General features: G+C 37.4%; 1 protein-coding gene and 1 long non-coding RNA gene across 19 annotated transcripts in view; one reads left to right on the top strand and one right to left on the bottom strand.

Moving 5' to 3' along the window:
• The window catches only part of dtnbb (dystrobrevin, beta b), a 41,590-nt gene extending 29,886 nt beyond the window's left edge, over nt 1-11,704 (top strand). For 3 of the 7 annotated variants that reach the window (XM_034674448.1, XM_034674449.1, XM_034674446.1), the window contains 6 exons: nt 3,011-3,107; nt 3,444-3,464; nt 5,122-5,281; nt 5,484-5,573; nt 6,795-6,848; nt 7,862-11,704. In XM_034674448.1, the coding sequence (XP_034530339.1) occupies nt 3,011-3,107; nt 3,444-3,464; nt 5,122-5,281; nt 5,484-5,573; nt 6,795-6,848; nt 7,862-7,887 (448 nt within the window). In that variant the 3' untranslated portion in view covers nt 7,888-11,704. Of the gene's footprint in view, nt 1-3,010; nt 3,108-3,443; nt 3,465-5,121; nt 5,282-5,483; nt 5,574-6,794; nt 6,849-7,007; nt 7,032-7,861 lie in introns of all 7 variants that reach the window. The other 4 variants (XM_034674447.1, XM_034674452.1, XM_034674451.1 and 1 more) reach the window with 2 other exon arrangements.
• LOC117805865 overlaps nt 1-16,297 on the bottom strand; it is a 128,392-nt gene that overhangs the window by 51,562 nt on the left and 60,533 nt on the right. For 9 of the 12 annotated variants that reach the window (XR_004629541.1, XR_004629542.1, XR_004629547.1 and 6 more), the window contains one exon: nt 5,092-5,296. The exons of 2 other annotated variants lie outside the window; for them this stretch is intronic. This is a non-coding gene — a long non-coding RNA (uncharacterized LOC117805865). The remainder of the gene's footprint in view (nt 1-5,091; nt 5,297-16,297) is intronic. One more of the 12 variants, XR_004629545.1, reaches the window with a different exon arrangement.

The following is a 16,297-nucleotide window of genomic DNA, read 5'->3' as shown; positions in this document are numbered from 1 at the left end:
AGCCAGAATCTCCATCTAAGACAGATGGCTTGGTATTAAATGTGAGCTCTTTAACATCAGGGATTTAAAACACAAGTCACCTAAGGACAACGTCATCTCATTCTGTTATGAGTAAAAACATTTTACATAAATCAGAGCCACTGGTTTTTCCCTCTCCTCTCCCTCTCGTCATACTGCTCTGGATGTCTAATGCTGCTGACATTGGTCCTGGTTCTAGAGAATTTACAATCACTTAAAACCCTCAGTGGCTCAGGTAAAGCATTTTGGTTTATAAATAGACATCTTGGTGTTGGGCGCACTGGAGTCTTTGTCACACATGAAAGTCTTTATTCTGACAAATACGGGAGCAAGATGCAGTTATTAAAATTCAATTTCAGAATAAAAGGATCAGGTGTTTTAGTTCTAATATTGCAGTTTTCTTTTTTGTAACACTGTAGAGGATGCAATACGACACAACACGACACAAAAGAAACAACACAAAATGATGCTATGTGATACGATAGTATAGGATATTATGTTATAATACGATAGGATAGGATAGGTTACGATACAATAGGATAGGATACATTACGTTATGATATGATACGATACGTTACATTATGTTGATATATGATACGATAGGATACATTACGTTATGATATGATAGGATAGGATACATTACGTTATGATATGATACGATAGGATACATTACGTTATATTATGATACGATAGGATACATTACGTTATGATATGATAGGATAGGATACATTACGTTATGATATGATACGATAGGATACATTACGTTTTGATATGATAGGATAGGATACATTACGTTATGATATGATACGATAGGATACATTACGTTATGATATGATACGATAGGATACATTACGTTTTGATATGATAGGATACGATAGGATACATTACGTTATGATATGATACGATAGGATACATTACGTTTTGATATGATAGGATACGATAGGATACATTACGTTATGATATGATACGATAGGATACATTACGTTATGATATGATAGGATAGGATACATTACGTTATGATATGATAGGATAGGATACATTACGTTATGATATGATAAGATACGATAGGATACATTACGTTATGATATGATACGATACGATAGGATACATTACGTTATGATATAAGATGTGATAAGATACATTAAGTTATGATATGATAGGATAGGATACATTACGTTATGATATGATAAGATAGGATACATTACGATATGATAGGATAGGATACATTACGTTATGTTATGATAAGATACGATAGGATACATTACGTTATATTATGATACGATAGGATACATTACGTTATGATATGATACGATAGGATACATTACGTTATGATATGATAGGATAGGATACATTACGTTATGTTATGATACGATAGGATAGGATACATTACGTTATGATATGATAGGATAGGATACATTACGTTATGATATGATACGATAGGATACATTACGTTATGATATGATACGATAGGATACATTACGTTATGATATGATATGATACGATAGGATACATTACGTTATGATATAAGATGTGATAAGATACATTAAGTTATGATATGATACGATAGGATACATTATGTTATATGATACGATAGGATACATTATGTTATAAGATACGATATGATACATTACGCTATAAGATACGATATGATACATTATGTTATATGATACGATATGATACATTATGTTATATGATACGATATGATACATTATGTTATAAGATACGATATGATACATTATGTTATATGATACGATATGATACATTATTTTATATGATACGATAGGATACATTATGTTATATGATAGGATAGGATACATTATGTTATATGATACGATAGGATACCTCATGTTATATGATACGATATGATACATTATGTTATATGATACGATATGATACATTATGTTATAAGATACGATATGATACATTATGTTATATGATACGATATGATACATTATGTTATAAGATACGATATGATACATTATGTTATATGATACGATATGATACATTATGTTATATGATACGATATGATACATTATGTTATATGATAGGATATGATACATTATGTTATATGATACGATATGATACATTATGTTATATGATAGGATAGGATACATTATGTTATATGATACGATAGGATACATTATGTTATATGATAGGATAGGATACATTATGTTATATGATAGGATAGGATACATTATGTTATAAGATATGATATGATACATTATGTTATAAGATACGATAGGATACATTATGTTATATGATACGATAGGATACCTCATGTTATATGATACGATAGGATACCTCATGTTATATGATACGATAGGATACATTATGTTATATGATACGATAGGATACCTTATGTTATATGACACGATAGGATACATTATGTTATATGATACGATAGGATACATTATGTTATATGATACGATAGGATACCTTGTGTTATATGATACGATAGGATACCTTATGTTATATGATACGATAGGATACATTATGTTATATGATACGATAGGATACATTATGTTATATGATACGATAGGATACATTATGTTATATGATAGGATAGGATACATTATGTTACGTTACGATATGTTAAGAAATGGTACAATACAATACATTAGGATATGATATGAAACACTTAATCCTATCTTTTGGGAAATAAGGACACCATGATATTATTGCACAACTCATACAGTCACAAGAAAAAATCTTAAAATTTCTGATACCAATTATGAAATGTTGTTTGACCATATACATTTAACACGCAATTACCTAAGGACATCATCTTCTCAAATAAAAAAGAAAAGTAACTCCTTCACAGACACCTGTAGAGATGTCTGGAAAACAATAATGATTTCCAGGCATGTATCCGCAACATTCAACAAAAAAGAACAGGATGCTTGAAGTGTTTTTAAACGATCTAATATCATCGTACTTCATGACTTTAAGAGCCACGTCCTCACTTGTTTCTAACTTTTTCCTTCTGCTGCAGACACAGGAAGGACGAGCTGGAGAGGCGCATGTCAGCGCTGCAGGAGAGCAGACGTGAGCTGATGGTGCAGCTGGAGGGACTTATGAGGCTGCTAAAGGTAAGACCATCAGCTGTTTCAAGCAGATTCAGATGTAATAAAAACAGGACTCAGAGTTAATATCCTGAGATACCTTTGTCCTAGATCTGCTGTTCTTTCTAAGCACTACTGAGGTTTTGCCGGTGCTGATTTAGATTACATGACTTGTTTCTTAAAGCTGGGTGGCGTTCTGATGAAATGAGATGTTGGCTTGTTTGATCCAAGACGATGCAGTGATGTCTACTTTTGTTAATGTGTTGTAAAAGGCATGCAATCCTTTCTTCTTCTGCTGCTGCTTTAATTCTGTTGCTCTCACTCTCCTTGCTCTTTTCACTGCTTTCCTTTGCTGGCTGATAGGATGAGGAGCAGAAGCAGGCTGTAAGTTGTCCTTAATTCAGTTTACAAAGCCTAATACCTGACTCTAGTCTCAGCACTTAGTTTAATACTACTATCCTTCCCCCTTCACATTGATGGGATTGAAGGAAGTTTTGAGTAGAGATTTTAAGAAGAATGTCGGACAGATAATAGGATTCCACTGTCTTAAACTGGGTTACTGTCGTGTAGTCCTTCTCCGACACTTCCCTGCCACACCGCTAAAGAGCTTCAACTACCAACCTGGACACAATCTTTCAAACAAGCTATTTCAGGTTCAAACAAGTTGAGAGAAGTGTGTTTCTCACAGCCTGAATGTCAGGGACCTGCTCCTTTCATCGGCGCTAACAACCTCCCTTCTAATGTGACTGCAGTCTGGCCGGCCATCTGCTGCCTGGCTCCAAGCCATCAACCCGGGCCCGCACCAGTCCCAGAGACACACAGCCATCCTTTCTCCGTGATATATATCTCTCATCTCAGCACAGGCCGCTCACCCACACATGGTTCTCATTACCCCCCTGACGCAGTGAAGGTGCACTATAGAGACGTGCAGAATAGCCGGCCTGTATAGGATTTCCAGAAGGTTTTCCTTGCCCTGTTTTTGTTTGTTCTCCCCATAAGGATTAAGTTCTTTAGGTCACATCTGCGTCTGTGTAGTCTTAATAAAGTCATCTTTAGAAGAGAGGAGAGCATCTCTTACCAAAGCTGCAGTCTGTGACTGCAATCAGGCATCTTCCATTCATGTGAAGTCATTCAACAAATGAGTTTCTGCTATAGAGAATTATAATTTTTCATTTGATTTCTATCAGAATCACGAGAGGGTTGTTCATTGAAGACTTTTCAGAATGTCATTAAAATAACAATACGTCATGTTACCAAACACCAGCAAAGTGCAGCCTCCAAACATATCAAATGTTGGCAGCAGAATGTAGCATTACTGGCTAAGCTAAATTTCCCAGAGGGGACAATGAAGTATATCTTTTATCTCACTCGGCAAATCCTAAAATAATCCACTGTTCCACCTTTCATGGTCAAACGTGTTTAAATTGTGTTTTCACCTCATTCTTTTGCTGATATATTGCAGTATATGATAGCTGATGCAAATCATGTTTGTACCCACCTCATTAATAGATTCTGAGATCATCTTTCCGGGATGATTATGGGAGTTTGAAACAGTGGAAGTGTTGATAGGCATTCTGTCTTATGCATCATGGGATGACCTCAGTTCAAAGAGTTCAAATGAGTAGTTCAATGTCATGGATAGATATTGTTTCTTTCCAAGAATTTGATCAGACAATTGATACAACTTTCATGTCAACTAAATATTGATCTGATATAATGGTGTGCCTACTGATGCAGCCAGTTAGCATAGTTCAGCACAAACACTGCAAACAGTTAGTAAAGCTGTTATATATCCATGCTGTTTGCCTTTGTTTAATCCAACCACAAGTTGGAATACCTTGACATGACAGTGGTGTCAATTTTTTGAAGCACGCAAACAAGCATAAATAAATCAACATCATATCCACAAACATAGTTCTTGTTGTTCTGTCTACATGTAAAAAGTAATGGTAGAGTGAATGCCATTTTTTAAAGCAACTATTTTTTGCTGAGCCTGAAGTATTTTTTGCACCTGATGTATTCCAATTGTCTTATGTTGCAGTCCCAGTCTGGAGGCTCCCCTCATTCTTCTCCCAGTCACGGTGCTGGCTGCTCCATGCCCATGCCCATACGCTCCACCTCAGCTGGGTCCACCCCGACTCACACACCACAGGACTGCCTGGCAGGAGTGGGAGGGGACGTGCTTGAGGCCTTTGCTCAGGGTGAGTGGCAGACATCTGTAATGTGTAGCATTCAATGTAATAGTAATGCACAGTCTATAATATGCTGAGTATCTATTTATGATACAGAAAAATTCAAAAAAGTGACATTTTTAGGTTGGGATATTGGAACATGAGCTCAAACTGCAGGACAAGAAACTACATGAGTTTTGAATTTGTTTTAAAATGTCTCTTTTTTTTCCAGGTGTACCTAGGAATCTTCGGAATGATCTATTAGTTGCTGCTGACTCAATCACAAACACCATGTCATCACTGGTGAAAGAGCTCCACTCAGGTAAACATAAACCACATGATGTCTTATTGTGTTTTTTAATCATAGACTGTAAAGAAGAGGTGGACGCAGTCTGCAGATTGGAAAAGTTTAAGCCAGCGCAGAATCCTTTAAACTGTATTCTGTTTTTTTTTAAGTTATATTTTTTGGCATTATTCGCCTTTAATGGACAGGACAGCTGAAGAGAGACAGGAAATGTGGGGAGCAGAGAGTGGGGGAGGACATGCAGTAAATGTTCGAGGCTGGAATCGAACCTGCATCCTCTGCTACGAGGTCTATGGCCCCGAACCGTATTGGGTTTTATGTCCAGCAGGGGGTGAATCAACTAGTCGCACTAAAATCTGATGATTTAGTACAAGACTATGAGAAATGACTCTCCTTTCTACTTAATTTAAAACCTCTGTAAGCATTTCCTGATATGTTTATGGTCTATATTAATGGTCTGGAGTCATTTTGAAAACAGCTTTATGTTCATTTATTAGGTTACGGTCTACTTTAGGTGAAAGATAAACAAGTTGTGCTCTAGCTTGTGACTACTACTACTCAGGATATATGCTTAGGAGCAATTCATATCCACCCACCCCCTCTCCCAAATATGGTAACCTCTGGCTCCAAAGATCCAAGATGGTGACAAGTCAGCAAACCAATGTGTGACATCATTGCAGCAAAGTCCAGTTTTATTTATAGTGTCTTTGGTTTCATTGTCTGTTTCTTTTCTTTTGTTAGAGACTTTATTAAAGCTCCTGTTAGACCTTTCCATTTGTGTCAGTTTTGCCGCCCCCTGTGGACAAAGCGTTCTTTGCTGATTTTGTCAAAAAAATCTCATCCTCTGTTTTAACTGTTAAATTTTTATGTATCGAGAATTTCTGGCATGAAAAATTACAACAAAGACTGCAGTAACAGTATGTAGTTAATCAGTTAGTCTGATACCTACCCCCTGCCAGTGGTTTCAGTCATTAAAAATGGCCTTATAGAATCAGGATTCTTCTTGTTGATGGTCTTCTCTGCGTTTTTAGGTCATAAAAAGATATCAGTATTCATTTCAGTCTGTTTCATGAGCAGGTAAAAACTCCTTACAGGACCTTTAAGGAGTTAAAAATGTAATTAATGATTAGTAGCATTAGACATTATGCACTTTCTTTATTCTCATAACTGCTTCTCATTTGTTTCAACTCTATATGTGTAATGTTTTTGTGAATTTAATCTTGTGTTTTGTTTTTAAAGTGGATGATGGGATAGAGGAAGAGGAGACCAACATGAGGAACGGTGGGGACAGAGGTAAGTCAAAGTAAACACTAATGAGTCAGTCACAGCATACATATAAAATAAAAATATAATATAGATTATGACATTTAAAATAGGAATGCAGGTTTCTTTTATATTCAGTTAGGTTTGGCCAAAAACATAAAAAACTAGATTTCCTTTCTTGTTTTTCAGCTGAAGCAGAATGAACAACAAAAAGTAGGAATAATTAATATTTGATTATATAGTTTTTAAATTATCGTACATAAGACAAGAAAGGCTGTGGTTGTAATCACTTTGCAATATTCTGATGAAGTAGGATCACAAGTTGCTTATGCTGCTGAATTTAAGAGCCACATTTTCTGATAATGGGTCGACTGTCTTCTTGTCTCAAAATAACAAGCCGTTTCCCAGGAAAACAGGATAGATAACTTTTTCTTGGGAGAGAAAAACAAGATGAATATCTCGTAGTCAAGATAAGAAAGCCACTTTGTCAAGTATATGTGTTTATCATCCCATTAAATAAAAACATTGCAAGATCATTCTCATGGTAAGATCATTAACTCATTAAATATTGTTCCTGTGTCTTGGAAACAACAGCTTGTTTTCTCTGAGGCTGAACAAGAACATGAGCCCATCATCACAAGAAAAGAGCTCTGATAAGGGCATAATTGACTTCTTATCTTTGTGTCATGATAAAAAAAATACATTTTTGCAACCATGTCCATTCTTGGCTTCCATTTATAACAATTTTCTATAAATAAGCTGCACATTTATTCTTTGGAACTGAACAAACAGCAGTTGTTGCCAGTTATAAAAGCTCTATTTGTTGGATTGGATAAAAAGACCACAGATAAACATTTGCATGTCGCCTTATTTAGCCAAAAAATATGCTTGTTTGGCTCCTTATTGTGAGCTCCTGCTACGACTAAACCCTCCATCCAAAGTAACAGAGCACTATGGCACTCAGCCACAGAGCCATTTCTACTTTTTTTTTTAACTGCAGGCTGTCGGTAGCACTAAATGTGCTCTTTTGTGTGTGTTTCCAGGCACAGCGAGAGTACCGAAGCACTGAGGACAAAGCAAACACCATTCCACCCTGTAAGGACATACAGTCATCAATTGGAAGATACAAGATCAACAACCCCTGGCATTAGCACGTAGAGTAATGCATGCTGTAATCTTAACAGGATTTCACTATGTGAAAAAAAAGTTTCTTCACATCTTGCAGGTAGCGAGATGTGTCCAATTAGCGAGTGTGTATGTTGTCCTGTAAACAAAAACTGCTGTAATTACCCGACGATTCCCTCATGACTGCTAAAGAATGGCTTGCTGTGCTTTCTCCCATTGCAGCAGATCATTCTGTATATAAAATACTGTACACACATGACCATGGGAACACCCCGACATGAAAGTGACCTCCTGTCACAACATGTTCCCTGTCATTGCTTTTGTATGATTAGCTCTAGTTTACTTATTTTGTTGTTTTTTAAATTGTTTTTGCATGAAGTTGCACTCATGTCTGGATTTAGGTACTGTATCATGCTATGCCAGCTCTCTGTGGGTTTACGATGACAGCTGAGCGGTTGGAAGTGTCCTGCCTCAGAATTCACTTTGAGTGTGTTTACTTGCACATCCACGGTCGGAAGTTCGTTGGACGCAAAAATTGTCAAAGCAGACTTTTCTGAGTCCTGCCACGACCATGAGGAAGAGTTAGAGTTAGGGACAGGACAAACAGAGGAAAGGACGTCGCTGCCCTAGGCCATGCAACAGTCCGCTACAGAAACCACTGTTTAAGTTTTTCACTCTTACGCCTGTGGATAAACAAGATCAAATGCATCAGTGACAAAGCTTAGTTAGCAGCTCTGTAGCTTAGCTTAAAGTCTATCTCTTGGCACCCCTTCAGCTGACTGGAAAGCGTTATATATAATCCTAACAAAAGGTTTGGTGTTGGACTTAGTTGCTAAGTATATTGACTTCCAGACATTTAAAGGAGGTTGCAAAATTGCTAGCTAGCTCACAGGTAACATTGGTGCAGTTAGCAGATTGGTATTGTGTTACTTCCAGACAGGAATAGTCCGGAGATTATCCTTTTTTTCTGGTCTTTATGCTAAGCTAAGCTAAGCTAACCGCGGGCTGTTGGAAAATATTGACTCAAAGAAATGAAGAGTAGATCTTCTCCTTTAAGGCAGCAATTATTAGAATTGAGAAAATAATAAAAAATTTAGAGCAACAAACTTAATGATTGAATTGTAAGTTGCTACTTTTGACGGAGGACAAAACACCCTCCAAAAAGTACGATACATTATGTCACTGTACGTGTCATTACATTACGATTCAATACGTTACGCTGCGTTACGTTACAATACGATACGTTAGGATACAATACGTTACGATACGATGCGTTACGTTACAATACGATATGTTTCGATACAATACGTTACGGTACGATGCGTTACGTTACGATACGTTTCGATACAATACGTTACAATACATTACGATACGATACGTTACAATACGTTACAATACGATCCGTTACAATACGTTACAATACGATACGATACGTTACAATACATTACAAGACTATTGTTCAGCTGCCTGCCCACCAGTAGTTGGTTTGCATTGTAATATGTTTTCACTTCACATCTGCAGGGATATCTGTTTTCACACACATTAATAACTTTTTCTCATTTAAACTTTTAACAGAACTAATATCCTGAATATCTGGTATCCAGAGTACTTTGTGCATGTAAACACACTCAACGAGTCATACTAAACTGCTGCTACTGTGCTCTCAGCGAGCCACCCTTACAAACAAGAGGGCTGTGCGATAAAAAGAACCAAGGGGCTACTACAAACACAGTAAGGAGCTGTGCTTGTTGTTCATCCCCTTAAAAACGTATCTACACGCACCTGACTAGCTGGTAGCCTCAGTATTTATTATTTAAGTGTAGGGAAGCACCTCAGGATGTTAGAATAATAAAGAATTAGGCAATGAGTTTAGTTGTGAGTAACAAAATGAACACTATTATTCCGTACGTGAGGATGTAAGGTCATAGGAAGCAAGTAGGAACCGCTTTGATAGCTTTATTAGTTAAGAAAGGATTATTGAAATGTGTATGTGCAATGAAGGTAGGTGCTCAGGGAATGCAGAGGTGATTTAAGAGAAATATGGTCCTTTTACTGTTAGAAGTGGTTGGCGACAACACTAGAGGTGAAAGATCAGTGATGACTTTAAAGGGAGGGTTTCATTCCAAAATATACATCCACTGTTCACAAAGAAGTCTGTTATTTTACTTGTGGTTAATGTCAATAGTTGAGTTGAAATATCCTGATGCGGATCATTTTTCTCTCATTTCACTAGTTATCTTGTTGTATTTTGGAATTAAACTCTTGAAATATTTAGAGAAACACAAAAGCAAGTGATAAAATATTTGGTAAAGGATGTGGAAAGAGAAGTTTTTCTGAAGTGCTATTTGGTGAAGCATGTTGTTGGATATCGGTTTTTTTTCTGTGTGTGAATTTGTGTCTTTCACAGGAAAAGCAAAGTGAAGGGTAGCTGTAAACCAGAGAGGGTCTAAACAGAGATCAGGTCTAAGTTACCATTACATTTTTGTCCTCTGGTTCAATGTGTTTTGTCTATTTCTCTTAAATGAAAATGAGCACTGTTTGCTGTTTTCAACACGATAAAGGCTAAGGAGCATTTTTAGAGTAATGTGAAGATCTCAGAAGAAGCTGTGTGTAAAATCGGACTGATTCAAACTGATTAAGAGATTGTTTTGAGATTTGTACAGTAAGTCTATCCAATAAGCTAAGTATAAGGTTTCAACAGCCTGTTACACTGTGTCAAGAAAAAAAACATAAGAAGGCTCCTCTGATTTTGACGTTTTTAATGTGATGTTTTTTTTTTATCAGTTTTCTGTTCTGCTCTACGTTAGCATTATTGTTACTATTCTGGTTTGTAGTATAAGTGGAGTAAAGTCTGTAACAATTTTGTCATAAAGCTTCACGTGTGCGCTCACACTTGCGTCCAAATTGAATTCAAAGGAGAGGTTAAAAAGAATAAAACATCTGTGACCTCTTCTGTCAGAGAGTCACAGTGAAAAATGTCCAGAAATTAGTGAAACGCAGAGGAAAAAATGTCTTCCCCTTCATTCTGGCCACGCATTTAAAAAGTTAGCTCTCTTTCTGTTCTTTCAGTTTGTGCCTGTGCTGTTCTGTAAAGTGCTGTATAAAGTAACCATTCAGCAAATACGATGATCTATCAGCCTTTATGTCTGTGACTTTGTAGAGTTTTTATTTATTTATTGATTCAATGTGTTCTGGGGGAAACTGATGCTCAGCCTTTACATTTGTGCCAAACTGTTTGCAGACATTGTGTGTCATTATTATCATAACAGGTATATATCACAGTATATCTGCATTAGTGTGTTGTCGTTGCTCATAGTTTATTCACAGAATGCCTGGAGATGTTCACAGTAAATTCTTCTCATTGCTGGAATCTGCTGGGAAACTCGCTTTTAATAGTTGATGAACACATTCCAAATCTTACAGATAGACAGGCACTGATGTCATTCAAGCCAACGTGTAGGCAATACTGTATACCCTGTCAGACCTAACTCTGGGTATTACTAATAAAACACAGTCGGTCATGCAGAGGTGCGTACATCGTAATACTTTTATTGTTTGCGGAGGAACTACGTGCAAAGAATGCAACCTCGACACCAACACTCCCCTGATGTTACTTATCTCTGTCTGTGTTCTGTATGGTTATGCTTCTGGTACACATTTGTTTCTCATATTGATTTTACAAAACATAGTTTTATGTCACAAAGCCACTGTTTTTTGTAAATAAATCAAATGTGAGATATATTAAAAAGATTTAAAATATAGCTTTGACAGCTCATGTCATGTCTGTTTGTGTGGTTTTTGATGATCCACCACTGAGCGTCCTTCAATCAATCAAATACATGATACTTGATATTTCCATATTCAGAACTTCTACCCTCACGTCTGCCCTTGTAGTCTTAACCATTTATGGATGAGTTTCAGTGCATGCTCAATCTCAGAACCGGCCTCTGAGAATGATGACCAACGTCTCAGAAATTCTAGTATCTAGTATTACAGTCACATTAACAGCTTGATTTATTTAACCTTTATTTAACCAGATAAAAGACCCATTGAGATCGAGACCTCTTTCGCAAGGGTGACCTGGCCAAGAGAGGCAGCAACATACGTCATAGTAAACAAAACAGACAGATAACAACGACAAACATTAAAATGTAAAATGCAAGCAATTTGATCAAATAAAGTGCAGAAGTTATTTTACAGTAACAATTTAAGAACACAGGCACTGCTCGAAGGATTTCCGTTGTTGTTTTCTTAAGATAGAGCGGAAAGCTTCCAATGAAACAAATGCTGACAGTTTCAGTTCAGATTGGAGGGCATTCCAAGCAGAGGGGGCAGAGAAACTGAAGGCTTTTTTTCCCGTTTCAGTTCGAACACGAGGAGTAGAAAGATGCAAAATGTCATTTGATCGTAGGGCATAACGGCTTCCAGTTCTCTGGAGAAAAGTGCATAAATAAGTAGGAGCCAAGCCAAGAAGAGCCTTATAAACCAGAGTCATCCAGTGTGTATATCTCCTTACATTTAAGGAAGGCATACCAGCTGTAGCGAACAGTTCGCAGTGGTGGGTGAGGCGGCTACAACCAGTGATAAACCTCAGAGCACAGTGGTAGACCGGAACCAAGGTCTGTAGGCAGACCCTTGATGAGTGACTGTATGTTCAGATCAGAAGTGAGGTGTAATAAACCTCTCTGGATATGTCAACAACATAAACACAATTTCTTGGTCCATTAGTAGCACGTATTCGTTCGCTCTGGTAAGTCTCAGTTTCACTGTAAATTGGAAGTTAAACAGAGGCTTCACTTAAGATTGATTAAGGGATATGAACCTTAATATGAAACCAAATGCCATGTGATAACTTCAAATTGATGGGTCTTAGGTTTGCCAAATTGATATCATCATAATGAATTAACTTTTTTTTAAAGTGATGTATTACCAAGGAAGTAGAAATGCCACTCATTCCAAGAGGTCGGCAACAGTGGATCATTTCGGCCACTTTAAGGATAAAAAAGACGGAGATTTCAAGAATAAAATTATAAAGTTGAGAGAATAAAGTCATTATTTTATGAGAATCAAGTTAAAAGAGAAAAAAGATTTCAATTTATGAGCACAAGCTAGGCTAATTTACAAGAATAAAGTTGTAATCTATAGAGAGAGAAGTCCCAAATTGCAGGCTACTGGTAAATCTCTATGTAAAATACCGTATAGTGAGAAATCTGAACAGCCAGCCACCTGAACTAAAATGAGGAACATCAATCATCTTGTGAAGGTATATTCAACAGCTGAGCAATAACACAGGTTGCAGAAGCATGCACAAGCTGCCTATTAGCCTGTCCTTCTCCAGAATAGGCTCAGATATTTATTTAGAATCCTGGTTCTAATGACAATGTGGTGCTGATGAGCAAAAATATTAAGTATTCAGTTATTTATAAAACCTATACTTCCGTATAACCTCACAAGATGCTCAATAGCCTTCATTTTCATAATAGTGGTTAGCTGCTCTTTAGATTTTCCCCTTCAAAATAAAATACAGACTCAAATTGTGACTGTCTTCTCATAAATTCACCACTTTATTCTTTTAATATTACGACTTTATTCTGGATTAAGACACTTTGACCAGCACTTTGATCATCCTCCTCCTCTGTGGGTTCCTATGATGACACCAGCTTGTATATCATCACACTCCTCCTGTCTGAGTCTGCTTCCCTCAGATGAATCACCCTGTGCCATCGACTCTATGAGAAAGAATAGACTCCTCTGCTTCCAGATCAGTGAAGCACATTCGTCCTCTGCACACTCATTCCCTCTCTCCCTCATTGCCCCTCAAAAGCACTCGCTCTGCCTCCCAGGGAGATGTTCAGTGAGACTTCAGCCGTTGCAGCCTGTGACACTAAACTCACTTTGTCTCCGTCTAGTGGGCGTGTGGGGAATAAATGCTGCGTGCAGTGATAGGCTTGTGAAGGGTTAATGTAATGAGTGTGATAAGAGATTTGATATCTTGTTCTGGCTGCACTCTAGGAAATGGAATGAAGATGTGGTGCTAGATGAAACATTTCCATAGAGGATCAAATGAACAGCATTGCATGAGATGAGCTGCATGCATCTGTGGTAATAAACAGATTTGAGGCCGAATATCTACTTCACTGTCCGAACAAGCAGGTTAACACAAGAAAAGAAGGTTCATCTTAAGTCAAAAATAATGCATGATCGGAAGATAAAGAGAATTTTAAAATAGTGCAAAAAAGTCTGTTCTTAGCTTCCGTATGATAACATCAGCGCACTCTAGTTGCACTCTAGTACAGCACAGTTTGTCAATGCATGAAAGGCACAGGCATCAATGATGGCTCTGTCCTCACAGTTAATGCAGAGTAATGCCGCAATTAACATGGGTATTAGGTACATCTGTGTTTGATGGATGTGTTTGACATATTTAAAGAAGTTCCAACAGTCAGTTGTCTTATGGGAGAGGCTAAGAAGATAAATGCATCTCTTATCAAACCTTCACAGCTGTCAAAGAGTAAACAAAGCAATGTAGCAATAAATGAAACCCCAATAAAACATGTATCTGCACTCTATGCACTCAAACGTTGAATGTATGTATGAATAAAGGCTGAGCAATAGAGGAGCTGTAACTATAGTAAGCACATGTTTCGTTTCATCAGGCCAGGCTGGCCTCAGGCAGCAGCTAATCACATGGCTGTTTGGGCCCCACAGTCACCATGGGGCCAATAAATACAGCATGTTAAAATCAGTAAGTCTCCTCAGGTTCCTGTGTCTGTTAAGTATTCATTTTAATTGATGTCTTTGTGTTTCTGTGTATTTTACACTTTTCACATGGTGGAAATTGTACTAAATATACATTTTAACTGAGGTCATTTCTTTTACACGTTCATTTTTTAAGCATTACAGAGGCGTTTCCTCCATATCATGGAAAACATCAACAGGCCTCAGCTGTTTCTTCTCAGCCTCACCTGGGAAATTGAACGGACACAAACTATAACTCTCTGTAAAGGTAAGTGTTAAAAGCACAAAAAGGGGAGTTGGGGGGGTCATTAGGATGAGCAGAGTGTTACTGAAGAGGCTCCAGGGTCACTCAAATGCCTCTCAGATGTAAAACTGCATTAAAATGTTATCATGGAAGAGCTGCTCGCTGGTAATGATGTTTGAATGTTTAAAGAAAAATTCTGAGGTCTACTTATCGCCTACTGGAGGAACGTACATCCTGTAAGGTCTCAAGGTCCTGGTTTGATTTCAGCTTTGTTCACACCCCTTGATTTATCCCTGTGTGTTTACTATTGATGCTTTAGGAAGTTAGCCAGAATACACCCTTTTTGAAGGGTACTTTAGCAATGACACACAGATTTATTTATTATTTAAAAAATACTGGAAGCTTCAGGCTCCGCTCTGTGACCCAGTCACAGAACTTGCTTTTGCTTTCAGTCCCCAGAGTGCGTCTTGAAATGGGTAAAAAGAGTTTTAGATACGCTGCTCCTGCTGCAGGAGAGCCTGGGTTTGAGTGAGCTTGTCTCTTTAAATGTGTTTAAAAGCAGACTGAAGGCTCTTGAGGAAGAGCCTTCAGTTTGTAGATGCTTTAACCGATGACTTCTGTTCTGAATCCCATGATATGTTTTAATGTTTCAGAATTATGTGTTTGTCTGTAACTTATCTGGAATGTGCTGCTGCTGATCTTGGCTAGGACACACTTGAAAAAGAGATTTTTAAACTCAATGTGGTTTTCTCCTGGTTAAATAAAAATAAAATAAAAACAATTCACCTAGTTTCCTGGTCATTGGTAGCTTATTAACTCTTTATTGATCACTATTGAGCACCTTTCAATCCTTCGCTTTCCTTGATGATGTTCTGCACCTAATGGTCCCCATGAGTTGTACCTTACTTAATTCTATGTTACTGCTAACTGATAGCTCATTAGGGTGATGTGGTTCTACAATTTGATAACCCCCCCTCCATAAATCTGATTAACCTTCCCAAAATCCTAAACTGTGATTGGCTATTTGCCTATTCAGAGATAGGACTCATGTTAAAATCAAATATTTGCGCAGTGTTGTAACAGACTGGCAGAAGCATTTTATTTAAATCTAACTAATGTTCTTTTGTAACTGCTTTCAATCTTGACTTTGGACCATTTGTAAAGAATTACATTTAGAAGAATATAACAGATGTATGATGCTTAAATGATAGCTGTTAAAGTAAATACTGAGGACAGAGAGGGTAAATGCTATTCATTTGTGTGTTTGCGCACATACCCCGGTCCCCCCTGCCTGTATCAGTGCCCTAGTTAGGCCACCCCTGTCTACAAAGTCTGGATAGGCCCTGTTCAAATCATGCAACTTGGTTCAACT

This window comes from Notolabrus celidotus, chromosome 22 (assembly GCF_009762535.1).
Source record: "Notolabrus celidotus isolate fNotCel1 chromosome 22, fNotCel1.pri, whole genome shotgun sequence".
In the NCBI taxonomy this organism is placed as follows: Eukaryota; Metazoa; Chordata; class Actinopteri; order Labriformes; family Labridae; genus Notolabrus; species Notolabrus celidotus.
Note: the sequence above shows the minus strand (reverse complement) of the source record. Positions and strands in the feature narration are given on the sequence as shown.